Source organism: Paramormyrops kingsleyae, chromosome 5 (assembly GCF_048594095.1).
Source record: "Paramormyrops kingsleyae isolate MSU_618 chromosome 5, PKINGS_0.4, whole genome shotgun sequence".
NCBI lineage: Eukaryota > Metazoa > Chordata > Actinopteri > Osteoglossiformes > Mormyridae > Paramormyrops > Paramormyrops kingsleyae.
Genome location: NC_132801.1, coordinates 11,322,898 through 11,342,919, shown reverse-complemented (window position 1 = coordinate 11,342,919; position 20,022 = coordinate 11,322,898). Strand labels below are relative to the sequence as shown.

Here is a 20,022-nt window from a genome sequence, read left to right as displayed (position 1 = left end):
ATCACTGGCTTTCCTGACCTCGACATTTCAAACTGCTAAGTGAATCGCCACAGTGCCCCCCCCCCCCCCCCACCTGGCGGCCAGTTGATGTTGGTGCCGTTGGAGATCTTGTCGCCCTTTCCTTGCCCCCAGCTGTCTGGGGGCACCAGTGGGCTGGCGGGAGACTCTGAGCTGGCCATCAGATTGTAGGGACTGTAGGAATCGTCCAGGGGGGGCTTTCCAGGGTGGCCCAGGTTGGGCCCGGGGATGGCACCTGCGGGCAGGGGGCAAATCGGAGAAAGCAGCAGGTTAGCCTAAGGGGCTACGGCTCATTGATACTCGAGCACGCAGGACGCAGTTAGATAAGGTGTTGCGAGGGCAACGTACCACCGACGTCACAAGGGCACAGACACCTCGACATAACCTCACGACTGCCACGACGCCACCAGTGTGTCACTGAGCCAAAACTGTAGTCAGGCACAGTTTAGGCACATTTATGCTATTGGGGACCAGTCAGAGCCAAACATCAGCCCAACTCGAACTTTAACAGAGACATCATATTCACAGGCCTGGAGGATCTGATTGATTTTTTTTTTTGATTGATTTTTATTGATTAGCATTCACATTCAAATATCTGAATGAATACAAAATAAAATTACCACAAAGCAAAAACACAGGACAAAGCTAATCAAAAGGTATTGGCTGAAGCATATGCTTATTTCGCCAACCTTTTTAACAAGACAAAACAATTACAACAAGTAATTACATCAACAGACCCCCGGATCTGACAGACTAGAGCAAACCAAACCTCAAAATAAAGATCTAAGGAGCCAGTGAGTGACGATGATGCGTGTCTCTCTGTGCGAAAAAACCACGTGTGAGCCGCCGGTCGCACAGAAAGGAACATGCAGGGGAGGCAAGGTGGGAGATAAGATGAGTGCGGTGGGGGAGCGTCCAATCACAGAGCAGTGTTGGGGGCAAGATGCATCAGCAAGGCCGGGGGCCACAAACCCGGTTCAAGCACAGATAGCTGCTCTCACCATCGGTGCAATAGCAAAATGGCACACAGGAAAAAAACCCTCACGCAGGTAGGCAGGCTGGCTGGCACCTGGGCACGCACACACACGCGCACACACACACACACACACACACACACACACACACACACACACACAGATCCCCGATGGCCGTACCGTGTTTGTTGAGGTTGGGTTCCAGGTGGCCGGGGTTCCCCGTCAGGTTCTCCATGGGGTTGGGGTGCGTCCACTGGGAGAGACGGGACTGAGGCTGAGGAGGCTCCTTCATCGGCTGGCCACCCACCTCCATGCAGTTTACATTCATGTTGGTGTTCAGTCCAGCTGGGGAGAAGATGGGGGGGGGGGGGGGTAGTCAGTGGGTGCCCCACTGGAGGAGGTGGTAGATAGGGGGAGGTAGCACTCACAGAGCTGGTAGGGAGCATAGGAGCTAGGAGACGACTGTGGCTCTTTGGTCTGCAGGTCGGAGAGACCCGGGGCTGGGGGGTGGGCCGGGAATCCGTCCAGGGCTGATTTAGTGGCGTTGGAGCCGGGATGCAGGCCGGCGTGGGGGGGCGGTGGGGGCGGCGCCTGCTGCTGCTTCATCAGCAAGGCCTGGGCCAGCTGGCGCTGATGCTGCTGGATCTGCTGCTGCATGTTAGTGATTGTACGTGCAACCTGGGGGGGGGGGGGGGTCACAGAGTACAGGAGTGCTGTCAGCATGCATGCAGATACCCAGATCAAAATTCCAGGCTGGCATGGGGTGGGGGGGGGGGGGGGGGGGGCACTCACTTGCTGCTCTTGTTGTCGGAGAGGCCCGGAGACGTTGCGCTGTGCCTGCATCATCTGCTGCTGGATCTGTAAACGCTGGTATGCCTGGGGGGGGGGGGGGGGGACATTGGTTTAGCACTTCTGAAAAGGAACCTGCTTCGCACGGCACAGTGGGGGCGATGATGGCATCTCACCACTTGCAGCTGCTGTAGTTGGTACAACAGAGTCATCTGTTGAGAGTTTATTGGTGAGGTTAAAAGTGCAGGGTTCAGACCAATGTTTTTTGCTGCAAACTGCAAGAGTTGTGCTTGAACCTAAAAACAAGCACAGAAGAGCCATGAGCTGCAATCCAGAGAGCAATGACCCAACATTAGGTTTGTCCAAAAAAAGTTGTTGAAACCAATCAAATTGAATTTTTTACCGTTCTACTAAGTGTGCTTGGTCCAAAAGCAATTTCTAAAAATTTAAAAAGACTATTTTCATTGTTACCCCTTTTATAATTCAAATCGAGCCCAGTCTGGGGATAAACATGCATTCTAAAATTGTTATAACAAAATTTAATGTTTGTGTCTTTTTCTGACTCTAACATCCATTCTTACTCAGTTTGATCAGATTTGGCATGTAACTGATATCAGGGTTCTTGCAGCTTTCAGTAAGTTAAATTTAAGACCTTTTTAAGACCTTTTAAGACCATTATGAGTAAAATTTAAGACCAACACGATGCATTACTAGAAACATTCTAATGATACCAGAAATTCTCATATTTTATGTCACTCATATCCTTAGCCCAACATCCACATATCATATGTGTTTACAAAGTGCGTTTTAATAAGTTCACACGTGTTTAAAGCATGTGGGTGTGGTATTTTAAGGCTTAAACTATAAAAAAGTTTATGTATATGGTGTTTCTGTATCGCGGATTTTCACCTATCGCTGGTGGGTCTGGAACGTAACTTCCGCGATAGGCGGGGGATCCAGACCCACCAGCCATAGGTGAAAATTCGCGATTTCTCATAAGTTTTGGCTGCAATATCTTGTTTCATTCTGTTTGCGGCCAATAGACGGCTGCTGAACTGTGTAAACGGTACAATCGCTTGTATGAAGTACCGTCAAGTTACATGTCAAACCTGATCAAACTGAGTAAGAATGGATCTTAGAGAGTCAAACATTAAATTCTGATGTAACAAAAATGTTAGAAAATTTTTAGAATGGGCTTGATTTGAATTGCAAAGGGGGTACCAATGAAAATCGTGTTTGAGAGCAAAAAATAAATGTAAAGAAATTGTTTTTAGACGAAGCACACTTAGAAGCATGGGGAAAAATTCAATTTGGTTTGTTTCAAGAACATTGTTGTTTTGGACAACCATAATCCAGCATCCATCTACATGTGACGTGCCCCCCTCCAACACTACTGACCTGAGGGGAGAGAAACTGAGGCACTTGAGCACGGAGATTAGGCTGGGAGGAGTTGAGAGGCGGCACTGACGGCTGAGTGGGCGGAGCCTGCGGCGGTGGGGGGGGCTGCATGGCCCGGGCATGTGCTGCTCCGGTACTGCCAAACATTCCGCTCTGCATCTGCCATGGGCGGGGGGGGGGGGGGGGGGGGAGGGAGGGTGCGAAATTATGACCCTTGCCTAAGCAGTGGGGTGGTGTCATCACACTGAAAGCAAGTTGCAGGTTGAGAGAGTGATGACAAGGGCGATCCCCCGCTGCCCTAGAGACAGCAAGAGGTGCGAGGTGACACCCCAACACCCGCTTCGGCTGTTTGCCTAAAGACGAGGTATTGGCTGTGTGCCGTTTGGCGACATTAATTTTCGGTTTGAGACGCATAACAAAACGAATTAATACATTTCACACAGGTGAAGCCTAAATTCACAAGTAGATGTTCAACACTGAAAACATTACACTATATTGTGTCTGTGTTAGGCTGGTTACAGTCAATCATAAGCAGCAGCCTGAAGACATTTTAGTTTCCCAATAAATTACACCAGCACAGAGACGGAGCCGTTTATAATACCAAGACTGTCTGCTCTATTATACGGAAATGTGGAAACACATCCAGTGTGCTAATTCTTGTGATGACATCTGAATGTGGTGCACGACAGGAGGAAAGGCAAGAACGGCATCTGCAAGTTAGTCTCCAAGGCATAAGGCACTTTTGTTTGTTTTTTTTTTAGGTCTGAATTTCCTGGCAGAACAAAACAGAACAAGACTAGCTATATCAGTGTTTATTGTTACAGATATGCAACCATACTTTGCAGTATGATGCAGAATTATTTTTGAATTTTTTAACATCTATTTTTAGTGAGCAATTAAGTCTCTTAGGTTTCATTACTGAGACACATCGACAGACATTGTCTTTGGTTTACAGCTGTTCCTAATTGTGTTTGCAGTTAATAATAAATTAGTTCAAAACAAATGCAGTTTTCCCGCTGTACAGAAATTGCACCGAACTGTGCACCCAAAACAAGGTGTGTAATGAACCGTGAAACCGGCTTTGTGGTCATCCGGCTTGGGGTTCCAGGAAAGATGCATGCGAATGTATACAGGCATGCATCTTTATACAAATGTGACCAACATAATTACTGTAGCATATGTTTAAAAAACATCGATTTTTAACTCCAAAAATCACCACCTTGAAGAATTGTGATTTGTAACACACAATCCCCCCCGCCCCCCCCCCCCCCCTTTCCCCCACCCCACTCGAAATGACTAAGCCTGCAACCAGTGACAAGAGCTGCGGCCTCTTGTCGGGTGAATTGAAGCCACCCCCCCCCGCCATCCTTTTCCATGCTTCACTAAATGCCAAGTCTCTGTCTGCAGACAGCGGTTTTTAATCTAGAAATGACACCTTCCGAAAGGCCTGATGTAGCAACCACATTAATTCTTTTAAGTGATGCTGATGACCAAAATGCAAGCAGAAATGCCTCCTCCGAGCACAGCATCTGGTACAGCACAGAGCACAGCCTTCACTGAATTACAAGCAGCTCTGACTGACTAACAGCACCCCCTATAGGATCGACTCAGTTACAGCATCTTGTTCAATCCCGTGTAACCGTTCAGCACAGAATAAATAAAGGACGCTTCCAGTATTGCTATGGAGATCTTTGCTGCCCACCTGTCTGTTGTTCAAGTTTTGCATGGTCAGCCCCGAGGAGACTCCCCCCAGGACTTGGCTGGGGAGGGCACTGCTGGACAGTGGGAGCTTTAGGCTGGGAGAAGGCATAAACGGTGAGGGGGGGGTATCTTCCGCCAGGCCGCCGTCCTGCAGAGGGAGTGAGGTTAGTGTGAAAACAGCACCACCTACTGGTCTGAATCGAGAAGTGCTGGTGCCACGACGGGTTCTGAACGTCCTAGGGGTCAGCCCCAGCAGTCCAAAAAAAATGAGTTATATTTGAGAAGATAAGAAAACGCGATCAGTAGCTTTAGTTATGGTTATGCTGCAAAGAGGCTGCTAAGAGACTACTGCATTATCCCCCATTTACAGCCTACCTGCATGACATTAAACTGCCTACCTGCATGACATTAAACTGCCTACCTGCATGACATTAAACTGCCTACCTGCATGACATTAAACTGTCAAATAACACATAAGCATGGCAGCTACAAGCAGACAATAATAAGTGTGAAAGGACAAAACTACTGATCCACTCCTGGGGAAATTTCTGTTGACCAGCATTACCTTTCAGCACACTATACTGGGGGAGGGACAGGGGCACAACATACTAATTACAGGAAGGTGTGCAGCACAGGTACCACTGAAGTTAATCACATTGCTGCTCGTCAGTGAGGTACAGACAGTTGTATCTTCTACAGAATGGCGGCCAAACTTCACGATGAAATACAATTACAGTGGAGGTAGAGAGCGAACTGGGGGCAGAGCAGAAGTACGGCTGAACAGTGAATGGTCAGCAGTGGTGGGGGGGGGGGGGACGTGCCTTTTCCAGGAAGGGGGCGCGGTCTGAGGACGACTCTTTGGAAATGGCCGAGGGTCGGCAGCCCAGCGGCTTGCTGACCAGGCCGTTGTTGTAGTCTGGAATTCCCACCCCCCGCTTGTCCAGTTCAGTCTTCTTTTCCAACAGAGCACCTGCACGAATCACAAATAAACAAGACGGTCGTCAAGCATGGCCATGTGTTTGGGGGGGGGGGACATGCAAAAATTCCCATAATCTGAGGGGAGGGGGGAGACCAGTGGTCCGGCACTTACTCATCGCCTGATCCAGATTCATGTTGTTGCTCTTCAAAGCTTCTTCGGCTGGTTCTCTCTGCATAAACAGGAGGGACGGTGGTCAAACACAGGCTGACTACAACCAAGCACCCGGTAAGTCAAGAGAAGGGGCTTTTCAAACCCCTTCCTCATTTAACTCCGCAGTGGTTATTCAAGGTTCCCCAAAGCCTCTCACGGCCCGCGCCACTCACCGGGAAGCCCATGTCTGTCAGCTGCTTCACCAGGTGAGTCATGATCCAGGTGTCGTTCTGCTTGCTGGATGCCTTCCCCTACACAGGCATGGGGGAAATGTTTATGCTGCACTTACAGTCACTGCAGAAAAAGCCTTGCCAGTATGGTTGTTAGCATCCCTGTCCGTCACTCAGGAGAAAGGGGTTCGACTCCCCAGTGGGAAGTGGCAAGGTTATGTACAGCATCTATACATCAACAAGTGGAGCAAGTGATTTTTTATTTAATAAAAAAAATGGAGGAAAAAAAATTCTTTTGCAGCAATCCCATACAAGGCATATCAGGGTTAAGGCTAATGACCAGAATGGATCTGGGGTCTAATCCCAGGGAAGAATACCCCACGATGTATTAAGGGTATACAGAAGGCAGAAAGGTTGCTCTCACCTTCGGTGGCCCCTTTTTCGGAGGATTGCCCCAAGAATTGCAGGAGGAGTTACTCTCCTGCGAAGTGGCACTATTCCACACATCCCCGTCGTCGGGTTCCCACTGCCCCGCAGATACGCCCAGCTCCTCTCCACCACCTCCCCAGCCATCTTGCATAGATTTGGGTGCTGAGGGTAATAATGGATAAAAAATTAGAAACGCTACATTACTGACATTAAAATAAAAGTGAACCGCAGTAACACAGTGTTGCCAGTAGGTGCCACTAAGGTAAAACAAAAACATTCAGTTTTCAGGAACAAATGCTTAAGTATGACAAACACTTGCTCCCAAAAGGAACATTCTAGTAAAAGACCATATTAACAGAATAAAAACTGAATAAGACAATAATATAAATGAATTAATAATGTAAAATATTTTATTCATCAATTGCATCTCAGCCATACTGCCCAGACAAGGCCACACCTGATTTGCAGGCAGAAGATCCCGTATTGCCCCTGCCATAGGACCTGGTCGGCTCGTGCCCACTGTCGCCCCAGCCCCCACAGCCACTGGGGGGTTTGCCCCAGGCCGAGGTTCCATTGTCCACTGAGGCGGCCGGGGGGGTGGGCTCGGCCCACGAGCCTTCGGACTTGGACGGGACATTGGGCAGATCTCCCCATCCTGATGGAGAGAGGGCACCCGATTCAGCCAGACGGAGCCGCAAGCACTAAACATGTCTAACCCCCTTCCCCCCACTGCTTTTTTCAGCTAAAACACGCTTACAGTTTACGGTTCACTCGGACTTAATTACATGCAGAGCCCCCACATGCACACTGTCCGGCCAGAGAGAACGGCAGCCATGTCTCTTTAAATCTTGGCTCGACTTAGTACCAGTTGGGCAGTCACGTGGCGGCAGAAGTGCCAGGACTGTCCCTCTCCGGGCAGGCAGCGTGTGCCAAGGCAGACACCAGGTGGCGCTAGCGCTCTCCAAGCACGGAAGCCTCCGGGCACCGTCAGACGGCCGCCTGCCATGACGACACATTTCCTCCAGAGCCGGGAGCTGGCGGTAATTGGCCGCTTTCTCGGTCGGGTTGGAAGAAGCATTCCGTGTGGGCGCCAGCAGCTCCTGCGGCCTTAAGCGCAGTTTCGAGGCGGAATCTTGCAGCGCCTCCCCCACACCATGGTAAAATGACTATTTCGGGTCCAGGTGACCATCAGACACCAAAGTGTGGTAGATATAGTGCACGGAGCTCAAGTGCTAAATACCACAGCCGGGATTGGCAGGGCACCAGGTACTGCTGCTGTACAGACCCCCTGACCCAAATACAGAACAGCATCCGTAGATAGTGCCCCTCGTTTACGCTCATCTCGAAATGCTCCTCATCAACCATCTCCTCCAAACCCACAGCAGGCAGGATGTTCTGAAACTTGCTGCCTGGAATCCGCCAACAGGAACCAACAGGAGATGATATGAAGTAGTGGATGAAAGCAGGCAGTGATGGACAGCACACGAGAATCCAATCTGCTGTGGCTGTGTACGCATCATTTCTCCCATTACGGTTTTTCCACTCTGTGGATCTCCATACTGGAAGGAATGCTACTTCAGCAAAAAAAAAAACACCTCATCTGCCTTAGTTCCTGCGTAATTAATACTGCCTTGTAGGAACCCTATGTATTTTATCAGTTATGGATGGGCGTTTAATCTGCCATTTAAATAAGTAAAAACCCAGCAAGGAACCAGCAGCTCACATGCAGTAAGATGAAGGCCTTGCGGGTGCAGTGCTTACCTGGTGCCACTAGAGGGGGTCTGTTCGGGGCCACACCTGGCTGGTGAAGGGGGGCCACACCTGGCTGGTGAAGGGGGGCCACACCTGGCTGGTGAAGGGGGGCCACACCTGGTTGGTGAAGGGGGGCCACACCTGGCTGGTGAAGGGGGGCCGCGCTGGGTGAACCGTTGCTGCTGCCACTGCTGGGGGCGCCGTGGGCATGGCTCGGGTGGTGGTGCCCATGGTGGTGCTCATGGTGGTGCTCATGGTGGTGCTGGGTGCCGCCCCCACCACTGGGGGCCGAGTTGCCCCCAGAGGCGGGGCTGCTCTGGATCACAGGATTGTTCCTATCCCACATGTTGACAGTCTTGTTGTAAGTGCTCGGGTCTCCCCAAGTTGAGGTACCGTCGTCGATCTCCATCTTGCGGCGGATGGAGGGGGGGAGGGCTCCTCCCAGCCAGTGGGCTCGCCACTTGGCTCCTGCTTCGGCCCGCCACCTCCCCCTGCACCCGTGCCACCGGCCGCTCCCCAGCCGGGGCCTGTCTGCTTCACAGAGTTCGGACCCCCCCAGGAGCCCACATTTCCGCCATTCCCTCCCCCGTTTCCGTTAGTGCCCTCCTGGGACTTTGTGCCACCCCATCCCTGTGCCGGAGGCCCGGGGCGCTGTCCGTCTCCCCAACCCCCTCCAGCCCCAGCGGGAGGCTTCGCCCACCCGCGGGACGACTCCTTCCAGCCACCGCCGTCTCCTTCCCAGGACATGTTCCCGGTGCCGTTCTTCTTCCCGTCACTGGGCTCTCCCCATTCTCCGGCATTACCGCTCCCGCCTCCGGCTCCGTTGCCCCAGCTCTGGGAGGGTTTTGGGCACTCACCCCAACCCTGTGCTTTGGCCTTGGAAGGAGGGTCATCCCATCCGGAAGATTTCTCATCGGCGCCCCAGGACTGCCCGTTTTTGGCGCTGCTGGGGCCTGGCCCTCCAGCGTGGGACTCGCCCCAGCCGCCAGACCCATTGGCAGCCTTCCTGTTCGCTGGCTGCTCGCCCCATCCGGCGCCGGGCTGGCTAGGGGGCGGAGCGGCGACGCCCCATCCTGAGGCGGCCGCAGTGCCTGGGCCCTCGCTCTTCCCGCTGGAGTCGGACCTCTGTGCGACGCTGACTGGGGGTCCCTCCTGGGCTGCTGGCGGCCCGGCAGATGCGGGGCCGGAGGACGAGCACCAGGCCTCGGTGCCCATGTCGCTCTTGTGGTCGCCACGCGATGCCTCCTCCATCTCCCAGGCGGTGTGCTGCCGTACTGGAATCTGACCCCAGCCAGTATTACACAGCACGCGGGGGTCCAGGTCCTGGCGCGGCAAAGGGGGTGCCGCTGCGTCCACGCTGGATGACCTCTCATTCCGGTGGGAGCGTCCCTCCAGGCTGTCGCTGCTACCCTCGCTGGCGGGGGCATTGCTAGGGTAGCTCCAGGAGTTGAGCTGCTCCTGGGGAGGGCTGTTGGCAGACTCCCACCCTTTAGCCTCCCCAGAATGCTTGCCCCAGTCCCCCCCCAGCGAGCGACCCCAGGTGCTGCCCGCCGAGCCCCCACTCCCTGCACGCCCCCAGGCGTTGAGGAGCCCCGGCGAGTTACTTGGGGCAGAATCCCAGGAGGAATCCTTGCCAGTGGGTGACTTGTTGTCCCCGTTGCCCCAGACGGAGCCCCCCTCACCGTTGACCTGCTGGGCTCCATGGGAAGGCGGGACTACGGAGCCCATGGCTGTAGGCGCCCCCCCCCAGCTGGGCAGGCTGTGGATGGGACTCAGTGGTTCTCTCTTAGTGTGATTTGGTCCATCAGTGTTAAGGTTCTGAGGTTCGATGCTGAAAGACACATTCGTGGGCGGGGGAGGGCGGGGCTCCGTGACGTCGGGGGAAGCCACGCCCCCCCAGGCGCTGCCGCTGCCATTCCCTGTGAAGTTGCCATTGGCAATAGCCACGCTGCCGTTGCCACTGCCCTGAGCCGGTGGGCCCTCCACTGGACTGCAGAGGTTGGGGGAAGGAGGGTTGTTCCCCGCCGAACCCCCGGTGCCCACGCTGGCCCCTTCGTGTCCAAGCACGGGCCAGGCGGCAGGGTTGGCGTTAGGATTCAGGTTCAAGTTAAAGTTGGAGGAGCTCCAGCAGGGCTGGCCACGGCCTCCCACCGGCAGGACGTCGCTTTTGCCGTCCCCGGCGAGGGAGCCGTGGGCAGGACCGGAGCCCCAGCCGCGGCCGGACCCACCCTGGCTGGTAATGAGGTTCCCGGAGTGGCCGGCACCGGTCTTGCCGGAGTGGTGGCCTGAGAGGTGGCCCTGCTGGCCGGCGCTTGTGGCCATGCTCGCGCTGCTACTGCTACCGCTGCTGCTGCTCTCGGCCGAGGCGTCAGTGTCCGCGCCGCATCCTGGGGGGGCGTGGCCGTCGCCGCCGCCGCGCACGATAGAAGGCCACGCCTCGGCGTCGCTCTCGTTGATGATCACTTGATCCCAGCTGGTGCCGCTGGTGTCGCTCCGACTGCTGCTGCAGAGTCCCCAGGGGGGATTCTCATACTGGGCTCCCGGGCCGCACTGGTGGGGTGACTCTGCAGGGACAGAGGGGAGCCGGGGCCCAGATAAGACACGCGAACTCACAGAGCTGGGCTTAACGAAGGCATATGCGTGGGTCCGACTGGCACTATTTTGTAAAGTTTTTGCAGCTGAACAACTAGAGGGTGGTAGTGGTGGTGGGTGGGGGGTGCGGGTTGTGTGTAGATGTTGACAACATCAGCAACAACTGGAATGAGAGGCAAACAAGAAACAAGGCTCACTTAGGAGCACAAAGGGGGGAACCCACGGAGATCATCGCAGTGTCGCTGCCGGGGATCCCGAAACGTGTCGGCCTAGGAGTGACAGATGCCGTTTGCTAAATCGGAAGCATACGTGTGAAGGTGCGGCAGACACCCCGGCCGAAAAGGCAGCTGCAGAAACGAGTGGAAACTCAGGAAAAACAAAGAAAAAGAAAAAGAAAAAAAACACCGATTCTTAAAATCAGAATTATAAATTTTACTTTCTCATTTACAGAATCTTAATTCGAATCTCCAAACTCTTTTCATAATAAAAACCAGCACGTAATTAGATATGGGTGGGGGGTGGGGGTGGCAACATTAAAAGCCATCATAGCATCATCAGCAGTCTCCTCCATTGGGGTGACAGGGACCCATGGCAGTCCGAAGCAGCGCACATGACATTCTCAAAGCGATACGGCCAGCCGCCATGATGGGGAGACTCAAACCGCCAGTTCAGCATTCCTATTTCCCCAAGAAGACGCTTTGCGGCACTAGCCTGCCTGGCGATCCGCGAGAATAAGCCTGTCGATTGCAGCTTACACGGCGCACATCAAACCGGCGTCTACGTGCACCGTCCCCAGCTGTGCGCCGCCTGCTACGCGGGATCCTCTCGGCGGTGCGCTTATCTCTCCGTTGCAGACCGCTTTATCGCGACGGCGCAATGATCTGCTGCCCCGTTTGTTTCCCAGCCGCGCGGAGTGCAGGCAGCCGCAGATGGGAGTTTGTGCGCACGTCTTCCACTGCGACGGCACACACCACACCGCCGACGACGTGTGCCCGTACTGCGTCCGTGATTTACACGGGACCTGCGCCGAGCGGCGCAGCCAACGACATGGCAAGCAAGCGCCTCAGGCTTTGGGGACGGAGACCGCGGCACCTATTTCTGTCCCAAAGCAGCCGCTCGTCTGACTCAAACGCTTTAATGAGTGGAGGAATGTGCAGCACTGTCAAGACAAACCCAGAGCCCACAGCAGACCGGTGCTCCTTCCACCAGGTCGCCGACTCTCCCTGCCCCCCCCCCCGCCATCCATAAACAAGAGGGCGCAAGATGGCCGAGTGCCACCCTGCCCTGGCACAGGCCTGGCTGGCACAGCTCGCACCCCCGCGCCATCGAGCATTGCCGCTTCCGTTCAGCTCCATCCTGGCAAACCGACTGCAGCTGACGGGACGTGCACCACCCCCCCCCCCCACCCCGACGACATGGGCACCTTCAAGTGACTGCGAGCGAGCAAACCGGGGAGGGACGGCATGGGGGCCAGACGGCAGCGGCTGCGATGTCGCTCCCTCCCGGAGCAGCGGCGGCAGCTCGGGAAGCCATTTTACCAAAGCTGAACCGCAGCCAAGAGGGAAAGAGCCGCTGCGTATGTGTCACTGGCCCCGCGCCTCGGCCTCCCCCCCCCCTACTCACTCTGCTCCCAACGTCCGCTCAAAACAAAAATAAAAAAGCGAGGCAGAGGAAACTCGCGCGCGTGAGAGATTCACTGCGCGGCGGCGGTGGCGGAGAGCGGGCAGCGGGAGCGATTTTTCCCTCCCACTTACTTTTCTGCTCCAGCTGAACTCAGCACTGCAAGCAAAACAAAGGGCAGAACCACAACAGAACGAGGGAGTACGAACGAAAAACAAGACGGAGAGAGAGAGTGGGGGAGAGCACGAAGGCGTGAAGGGAGAGGGGTAGGGCGCAGGGGAGCGGCGGGGCTGGTACCTGAAGAGAGAAGGCGACCGACCATCCTGAGAGCGGCTACGCTCTGCGCAGAGCGCCAGCCATCCCCGATCCAATATGTCCGCTGCGAGGCATCTGAGCCTCAGTTTGAAAGGCTGCCAAGAAGCTGCAGCTCTGAGGGAGCGAGCAGGCGAGTGAGAGCCCCTCAGCAGTGCTCCGCTCCGGCTGGGTCCCACCTTCTCCGCCGCGCTACCCCCCCCCCCCCCCCACCCTTTTCCCGTCAGGTTTCTTACAAGGGGGTCTTTCCCAATTTATGAAAAGGTTGGGGGGGGGGGTTATAGTGAAAAGCGCTTTCCTCGTAGGAGTATGGAACATAGCAGGAGGCAGTGGCGGCAGGGGGTGGGGGGGCATTGTCCCCCTTAGACCAGCGAGCAGGAACTGCACAGCCCCCACCGCAGCCAGAAATTGAAAGGCAGTGAGGGCTGCCACACAGGAAGGGGGGCATGGTATTCATATATGTACACTGCCCCCCCCCAGTTAGACACCAGGCAGCCGCGTTTAGAAACAGAGCAGACCCCCCGTGTTCAGAGCATTCCCACCCGCTACCTCATCTGTGCCCTCGTACAAAAATAAACTGGGGGGTGGGGGTGCAAAATGAAACATGAGGAGAGTCATGCAGATACTGCAGAGAGCAACATGTGACAGGAGCTCCATCCTTCCACAACGTTCCTTATTCTACTCAAAGAACGGTGAGAGCCTGGGGGGGGGGGGGGGGGGCAAGTTCAATGCCAGCTAGCCGCATGAAGGACGGTGCTGTTTATGAACGGGCCCGGTGCCGTCCATAAACAACAAGCTGAAGTCTGTGGAGAACAGGCATTTGTACCGGTCTAGTGCCGCCCGGTGCCAGTCCAGCGCCGGTCCGGAGCCAGCGCCGCGCAGTCCAAACAGGCAGTGACGTGCAGCGGCTCTGATCAGCCCTTTGTCTGCCCCTGACCTCTGCTATGCAAACTGCGGCCGCCCAGATCAAAGGCCTCGCTGTGTTTTCCGGAAGCTAGACAGCGCCTTGGCCGTGGACCCTCCTAATCACACAGATCCTCCTCCTCCATCTCGAAGGAGTCAAGTTCTTGACTTAAGGGGAGGAGGCAGGCATTCCGCGCTGCTTCTGGGAGCGCAGGGCTACATCGCTGCAGTGCAAGGACCGGCACCTGTCGTCGCACTTTCTCCCCAAAGGACGCATAGCAATTTAAGGACCTCAAACAACCAGCGAAGCTGACATCCGTGTTGCATCAAAGTGCAGCTACAAGACGCTTCAGTAGCAAGGCGATGACAAGACAGCAGGACCTGAGCATTCCGGGTAACGACGCCGAGCTGCGAGGGACTCACTGACGTCTGTCAGTTTGGCAATTAGCACAGCTCAAACAAACCGGGAGAACAAAACAAAAACAAACGACACAAAACAAACGAGCAGCACCAGTGCCCAGTGTTACCCAGACTTCTGCTCAACATAGACAACCCCCCCCCCCCCACCGCACGCAAAGAGGTTTACAAAATAAAGGAAAATTTGCCGCCTTTAAAGGAAAAAGAAAACAGCAATAATTCAGACGGAGAAAGAGAAGGGTGTAGGGGAAACAGCTGTCGTACGCAGGCCTCCCCAGTGAGCATTAGTGCACCATGCCACCTGCTATGCTTAGGTCTGTTTTAACGTGGGGGGAGGGTTTGAGACTAGCAGTCATAGCAACACCGTCGGCTGACAACGAGGCCAGGCTGAAGGGGCAGAGGCTCCTCCCCCAGATGACCCCATTTGGGGGGTGGGGGGGGAGGCTGTCAACGCCCCAGGGTCTCACTGCCCATGCTGGCACGCACACACACACCTCGACAGGGAGATCGATTTTACAAACAAAATCAAACGGTAACAATCAGAGCGGCGAGGTGACGAGGGCAGGTTGGAGCATTCATTGGCGTGTGGCAATCTCTCAACGTGCGTCTTTTGGCGGCGTGTCCCAAGCGTTCTTATGACACTCAACGGAAGAGGGACAGAACACACACACACACACACACACACACACACACACCACACCACACCACACACACACACAACACACACACACACACACACACACACACAACACAACACACACAACACACACACAACTATTTATAGGCACGGCGAAGTATGCAGAGATGCAGGCATCTTAAACAGACGCCCGTAAGAAAATCAACGTGGGAGAGATGTAGACGACCCGCGATTTAGAAACAAAGGGCCCTCTGTGGTGCACGGGGGAGGGGCCTCAAGGTCACCCGCCTCAGGCACGCTAACGGTAGAGGCCCCTGGGGAGGGGGGGGGGCAGTGTGCGGGTGTTTGCGTGGGCGGCCTGCGTACGCACGCCGAATTTTCCGCCCGATATGTGAAAAGACCCCGTAGTGCAGCTGCTAGGGGTGAGGGCCCAGCTCCGACACGACTCCATCAGCCAGCCTGCCGCTGCTGTTACGTTATGTCGACTTTTAACGCCATGTTAACAACTAGAGCTATATTCATGGCGAGAGTATAAGGATTGAACAACCCGAAAGGTAAATATTTCACAAATAACTAACATATTACAAACAGTTAAAACAATGTCAATAAAATGCTTAAGATTAGCTTTTAATAAAAAAGTCCAACAAAGCCTGTGGCTTGACCTTTACTAAAAAATCTCTTTTAATGGAGTATCTTTGCCTAAGGGAGTTAAAAGAATGACAATACAATAAAATGTGTTTAACAGACAAAGGAGTTTTTCTTGTAGGGCATACAGGTGTATCCTCACCTGTCAGTAAGAGCAGAGGTGAGCCAGCCCGCTAGGCTCTATCCAACACCCCGTATCGAAGGACGGGTCATAATGAGTTTTTAAATTTTGATTTTGTCATCGTTCCAATACCTCGGCTGGTTTCATAAAGTCTGTCATGAACGCTTTCTCAATCAGCCACTGAACTGCCTATGCAACATAACGGCGCAGGCCAGGGGAAAACACGCACAGGTACACAGAGAAAACGCAATCAGGAATTACATATTAACCGTCGGTGAATGGGATGCCCTCTACTTCCAGGCCCTTTAGCTAGCTGGATAACAATGGCTGATGGGAATTTTTTACCTTAAAGTGACCATACAGAGGCAAAATTTTGTTTGTCTGCCATGAGTGCAAAACATCTACATCAGCAACATCAGCGGGGATAACAATTAAACAGTAAATGGCCAACAGCCATGGAGCAAAGAATGAGAATCTTTAACAATGACAACAGACGTGATTGGCTAAAGCGGTTTCTCAGCCTGGTCTTCGGGGACCTCCAGACAGTCCACGGTTATGCTCACTCACAGCAGGTCCCCAAGGACCAGTGGCGTGTACTACGAAGCGGGGTTACTGCCTTATCAGGGTAACTTGTAAATTTAAGGTAGTCTGGGCAAAATGTAAGTGAACGAATATGAAGTCCATTTAAACTGTGGTACCTTAAATGCGAAAAGTTACCCCGATAAGACAGTAACCCTGCTTCATAGTACAGGCCACAGGTTGAGAAACACTGGGCTAATACAAGCCAACGTGCCCACGTGATACGAGAGGCTAACGGTACTTCTGCCTCACGTCTTAAACCTTTGCTCGCCACATGCTTTTCATTAAACGGCCCCTTTGTTTCCTTGAGAAATGTAAACATTACAGAAAGGCAAACCAGGCTATTTACCAGCAGGTATCAGCATGAGATAAATTTGCGGCTTTACTTGTCTTCGAGCCTGTGGGGGCCCTTCAAAAGGCTCCAAGCCCAACTGAACGGGGCCGGCACTGAGCGAGCGACCCAGCGAGCCTGCTCAGCTTGGCACCGACTCACGCGCAGGGTGAGGAAACCACAGACACACATGGGCACAGGGACAAACACAGATACAGCAGTGACCACGACCGACTCACAAAAACACTTCATCTACATATGACGCCACTCAGGGGGGGTTAACGGGGAGAGGAAGATTAAAAAAGACACCGAGAGCGTTGATCGGTCTCAGACCACAAACGTCCTGTGCAGTCAGCAGGACACGCGGCACTTCAGACAAACACAGGCACCTTTGTGTAGAGATTCCCCCCCCCCCCTTCTCCGGGGCCTCGTTCGAATATGACGATCGGCCTCTGGACTTCCTCCCCCGAAAGCACAACTCCCGGGTCACCATGGCCCCCACCGGCTACACACGACTTGGGTCGGGGTCCACACAGTGAGGGGGCTGCCGTTACTAACAAGAGCTCAAGGAAGCAAGGAGTGACTTAATCGAGTAGAGCTCTTTGAGGGAGGGGGACGCGAGCTTAAAAGAAACTGTTAGCCTCGCACGGTACACAGAGGCACTTTGACTTTTATTAACTCCGTAACGATAGGCAGGTTTTATGGGATACTAAAATTATCCATACACGGCAAGCATTACGGCATCACATTTACTGCGCTGGGATATGACCAAACAAAAAACAAAAAAAACAAAATACAAAATCAGACACTTCATTCAGCCTCCACAGCACAGGCTGTGTTTTCTAACAGATTCCCAGACTGGGCACCCCCCCCCCCCCCAACTGCCGTTTGCATGTGTATGATTGCAAAATGCAAATTTGGAAATGCTCATCACAGATCCACCTGTGGTCAAGCGGCAGCCTGCGAGAAATCACTCCTGGGAGCAGCCTTCTGCTACCTGCCCTAATGCAGGCCATCGCCCTGCACCGGGGTAAAGGCTGGGCTTGGAATGCATCTCTAACCAGGCCGTGCAAGAGAGAACAAAGTCTCCTGACAGCACGGCCTGGTTAAAGGCACATTCCAAACCCAGCAATCATTTGAAAAGTTTTTTTTTTTTTTTTTTGTTAGGAAGGAGTTGGATCTGGAACGTTCCCTCAAGTGGCTCAAACGAACGAGCCTTTCAGGTCACGCATGTGGCAGTGCAAGTCGGCGATTCTGACCTGCAGGCCGCTTGCTGGCGGTGGTGCGAGGCGGAGAGAGCGCCCCCGACGGGACAGGCAAGGTCCCCACGGGCAGTGGCTGGCCCCTCTTCAACAGCTGCTTGTGCTCGTGCTGGCGGAAACGGGGGGGCACCTCGCGGGGAGGGTAGCGTGGGGCGGCTGGCTGCTGCTGCTGCTGCTGCTGCGGGACGCTGGAGGGGGGGGCGCGCTTGCCATTGCCACTGCTGCTAACTGTGGACAGGGGCGGAGTCACGCTGGGGTTGGCGGGGTAGGGAGGACTGGGGGCAGGTCTGGAGGATTCTGGCACTGCGGAGGCAAAACGGCAGAGAGAGGCTTACATGACACACGCCGCGGAAGGAGGAGGATGATCAGGTGGAGGCGGAGGGGCTTAATCCACAAATACCAAGGAGAGAGGAGGAACTTCCTTCAGAAATACTATGGAGAGAGGAGGAGAATAAGGATGTGGAGGAGGAGGGGCTTTAGCGAGGAGAAGATTCCTACAGAAATTGGAGAGGCGCAGATCAGGAGGTGGAGCTTAATTTATAAACACAGTGGCAGGAGGAGGAAGACGATGATGACAGAAGAAAGGGGTACAGAGGGGACGCTTCACAAGCTCCGCAGACGGGACTGCAGAGAATCCCAGGCCTGTTCGTGCTGCTTACAGGGTCCCCGAAGAAAAGGCACCTTTCGCTTTGGATGGCAGAGGAAGGAACAGTCTACAGCCAATCACTGCCACCGCCACACAGCCCTAAAGCAGCACCTCATGGCCCAAAGTGAGATGATCTGCTTCAGACGCGTCTCACAGACCTGTCAGGATGCAGCCTGTCGATTGTGGCAGCCCCAGACTCAGAAACTCAGTGCGACCATAAGGTACAGCTTCATAAGCAGGGGTCTGCAAGCTGGGACCCGCAAATGAATACAGAGCTGAGCACAAGGACCCCCAGCCACTAAATTAAGGACTGAGGAGGGGGGAATCTTTTGCTTAAGGGGGGGGGGGTCCCCTAAGATACATGTTTGTTGTGAAAACTGGCATTTTGTCAAGGGGCTTTATGAAGCCCTGGATGGAGGCCTGAGCCGCGTATCATCACTCCGTATTGAGGAATCTAACTATGGGCTGCACATTCCCTCCCAATGGACTGTTCCACTGAGAGAACAGACCGTTCTCCCCCCCCCCCCCCCAAAAAAAAAAAAAAAAAGTCACCGAGGGCAGGAAGCCAGAGGGATCTGGCGAGGGGGTGGGACGTCTTCCTGACCAACACAAATCCTCACCCGTTCCTGACCCTGTATCGCTCCGCCTCACCACAGAAACAGGCTTCTGGAGAAGTCTGACCCCGCCCCCAGGACACGTCTCAAACTGGGCCTTAATGGGGTTTCTTGCCACTAGCTGAAGCCCTGAGGGGCATTGGGGTTTCCGTGGATCGGTTGGGAAATGGGCGACAGGGCTCCTCCGGGGACGGAGGGGGCTTCTACACACCACTGCGATTACTGCGATTAAGAAGCGCGCAAGACCCACGGTTCCCAAAGAGCAGGGTGCGAGCAGCTGTCCCAGGCAGCCTCATGTAAAGCTCCGCACACACACACCAACTTCCATGCATGTAACTCAATAAGAAGAGCATCACGCTGACAACACGGGTGTCATGGGACTGGGGCTGCCAGTCATGACTTTTTTTCTATCGATTAATCCATCGACTATTTCAACCGATTGGTCGATTAATCTAAACGATTAATTTTCCCGCAGAAAATCAAAAAGACTGTTTAATTTAAGCTATTCTGACAACAAATTGTATATTACTGCAGGGCTTTAGATAATGGACGCCGGCTTTTCAGTTGTATACGGACATTATTTTCACCCACACTGTGGATAAACACCATGTCGGTGGGGTGATGCTGCTTTTTGCCAATTAAAGTCTGACACACTTTTCTTGTAGTTTACCTTTTTATTTCAGTTAACGATTTGCCTTATTTTATGTAGTGTCCGTTTCCATTTCAGTTTTAGTTTATAATAAACCTGGTCCCAACGAGCCCAACACACACAAACACACACACCAGCGCCGTTAATCCAAGTAGGATAAAGCCAGATTTCAGCCTAACATTCTAAGGTAGCAGGCAGACAACTTTATGGCTTTAATAATGACTGTATTTAGCAGTTACAAGGACAAAAGATATTAAAAAGCTCTCTGTACTAATGGCAATTGAACAGACAGAATTTAGGGTGGTTTTGCTTATTTTTTCTTTTTGATTTTGCC

At 53.6% G+C, this 20,022-nt stretch overlaps 1 protein-coding gene across 1 annotated transcript in view; it reads right to left on the bottom strand.

The window, feature by feature from the left end:
• Positions 1 to 20,022, bottom strand: part of tnrc6c2 (trinucleotide repeat containing adaptor 6C2) — a 45,015-nt gene that overhangs the window by 7,174 nt on the left and 17,819 nt on the right. The window contains 15 exon segments of the mRNA XM_072712139.1: positions 74 to 253; positions 1,173 to 1,337; positions 1,421 to 1,670; positions 1,785 to 1,868; positions 1,958 to 2,077; positions 3,180 to 3,338; positions 4,882 to 5,028; positions 5,702 to 5,850; positions 5,971 to 6,028; positions 6,183 to 6,260; positions 6,604 to 6,770; positions 7,066 to 7,263; positions 8,370 to 8,786; positions 8,789 to 10,924; positions 17,777 to 18,082. Coding sequence (XP_072568240.1) covers positions 74 to 253; positions 1,173 to 1,337; positions 1,421 to 1,670; positions 1,785 to 1,868; positions 1,958 to 2,077; positions 3,180 to 3,338; positions 4,882 to 5,028; positions 5,702 to 5,850; positions 5,971 to 6,028; positions 6,183 to 6,260; positions 6,604 to 6,770; positions 7,066 to 7,263; positions 8,370 to 8,786; positions 8,789 to 10,924; positions 17,777 to 18,082 — 4,614 coding nt within the window.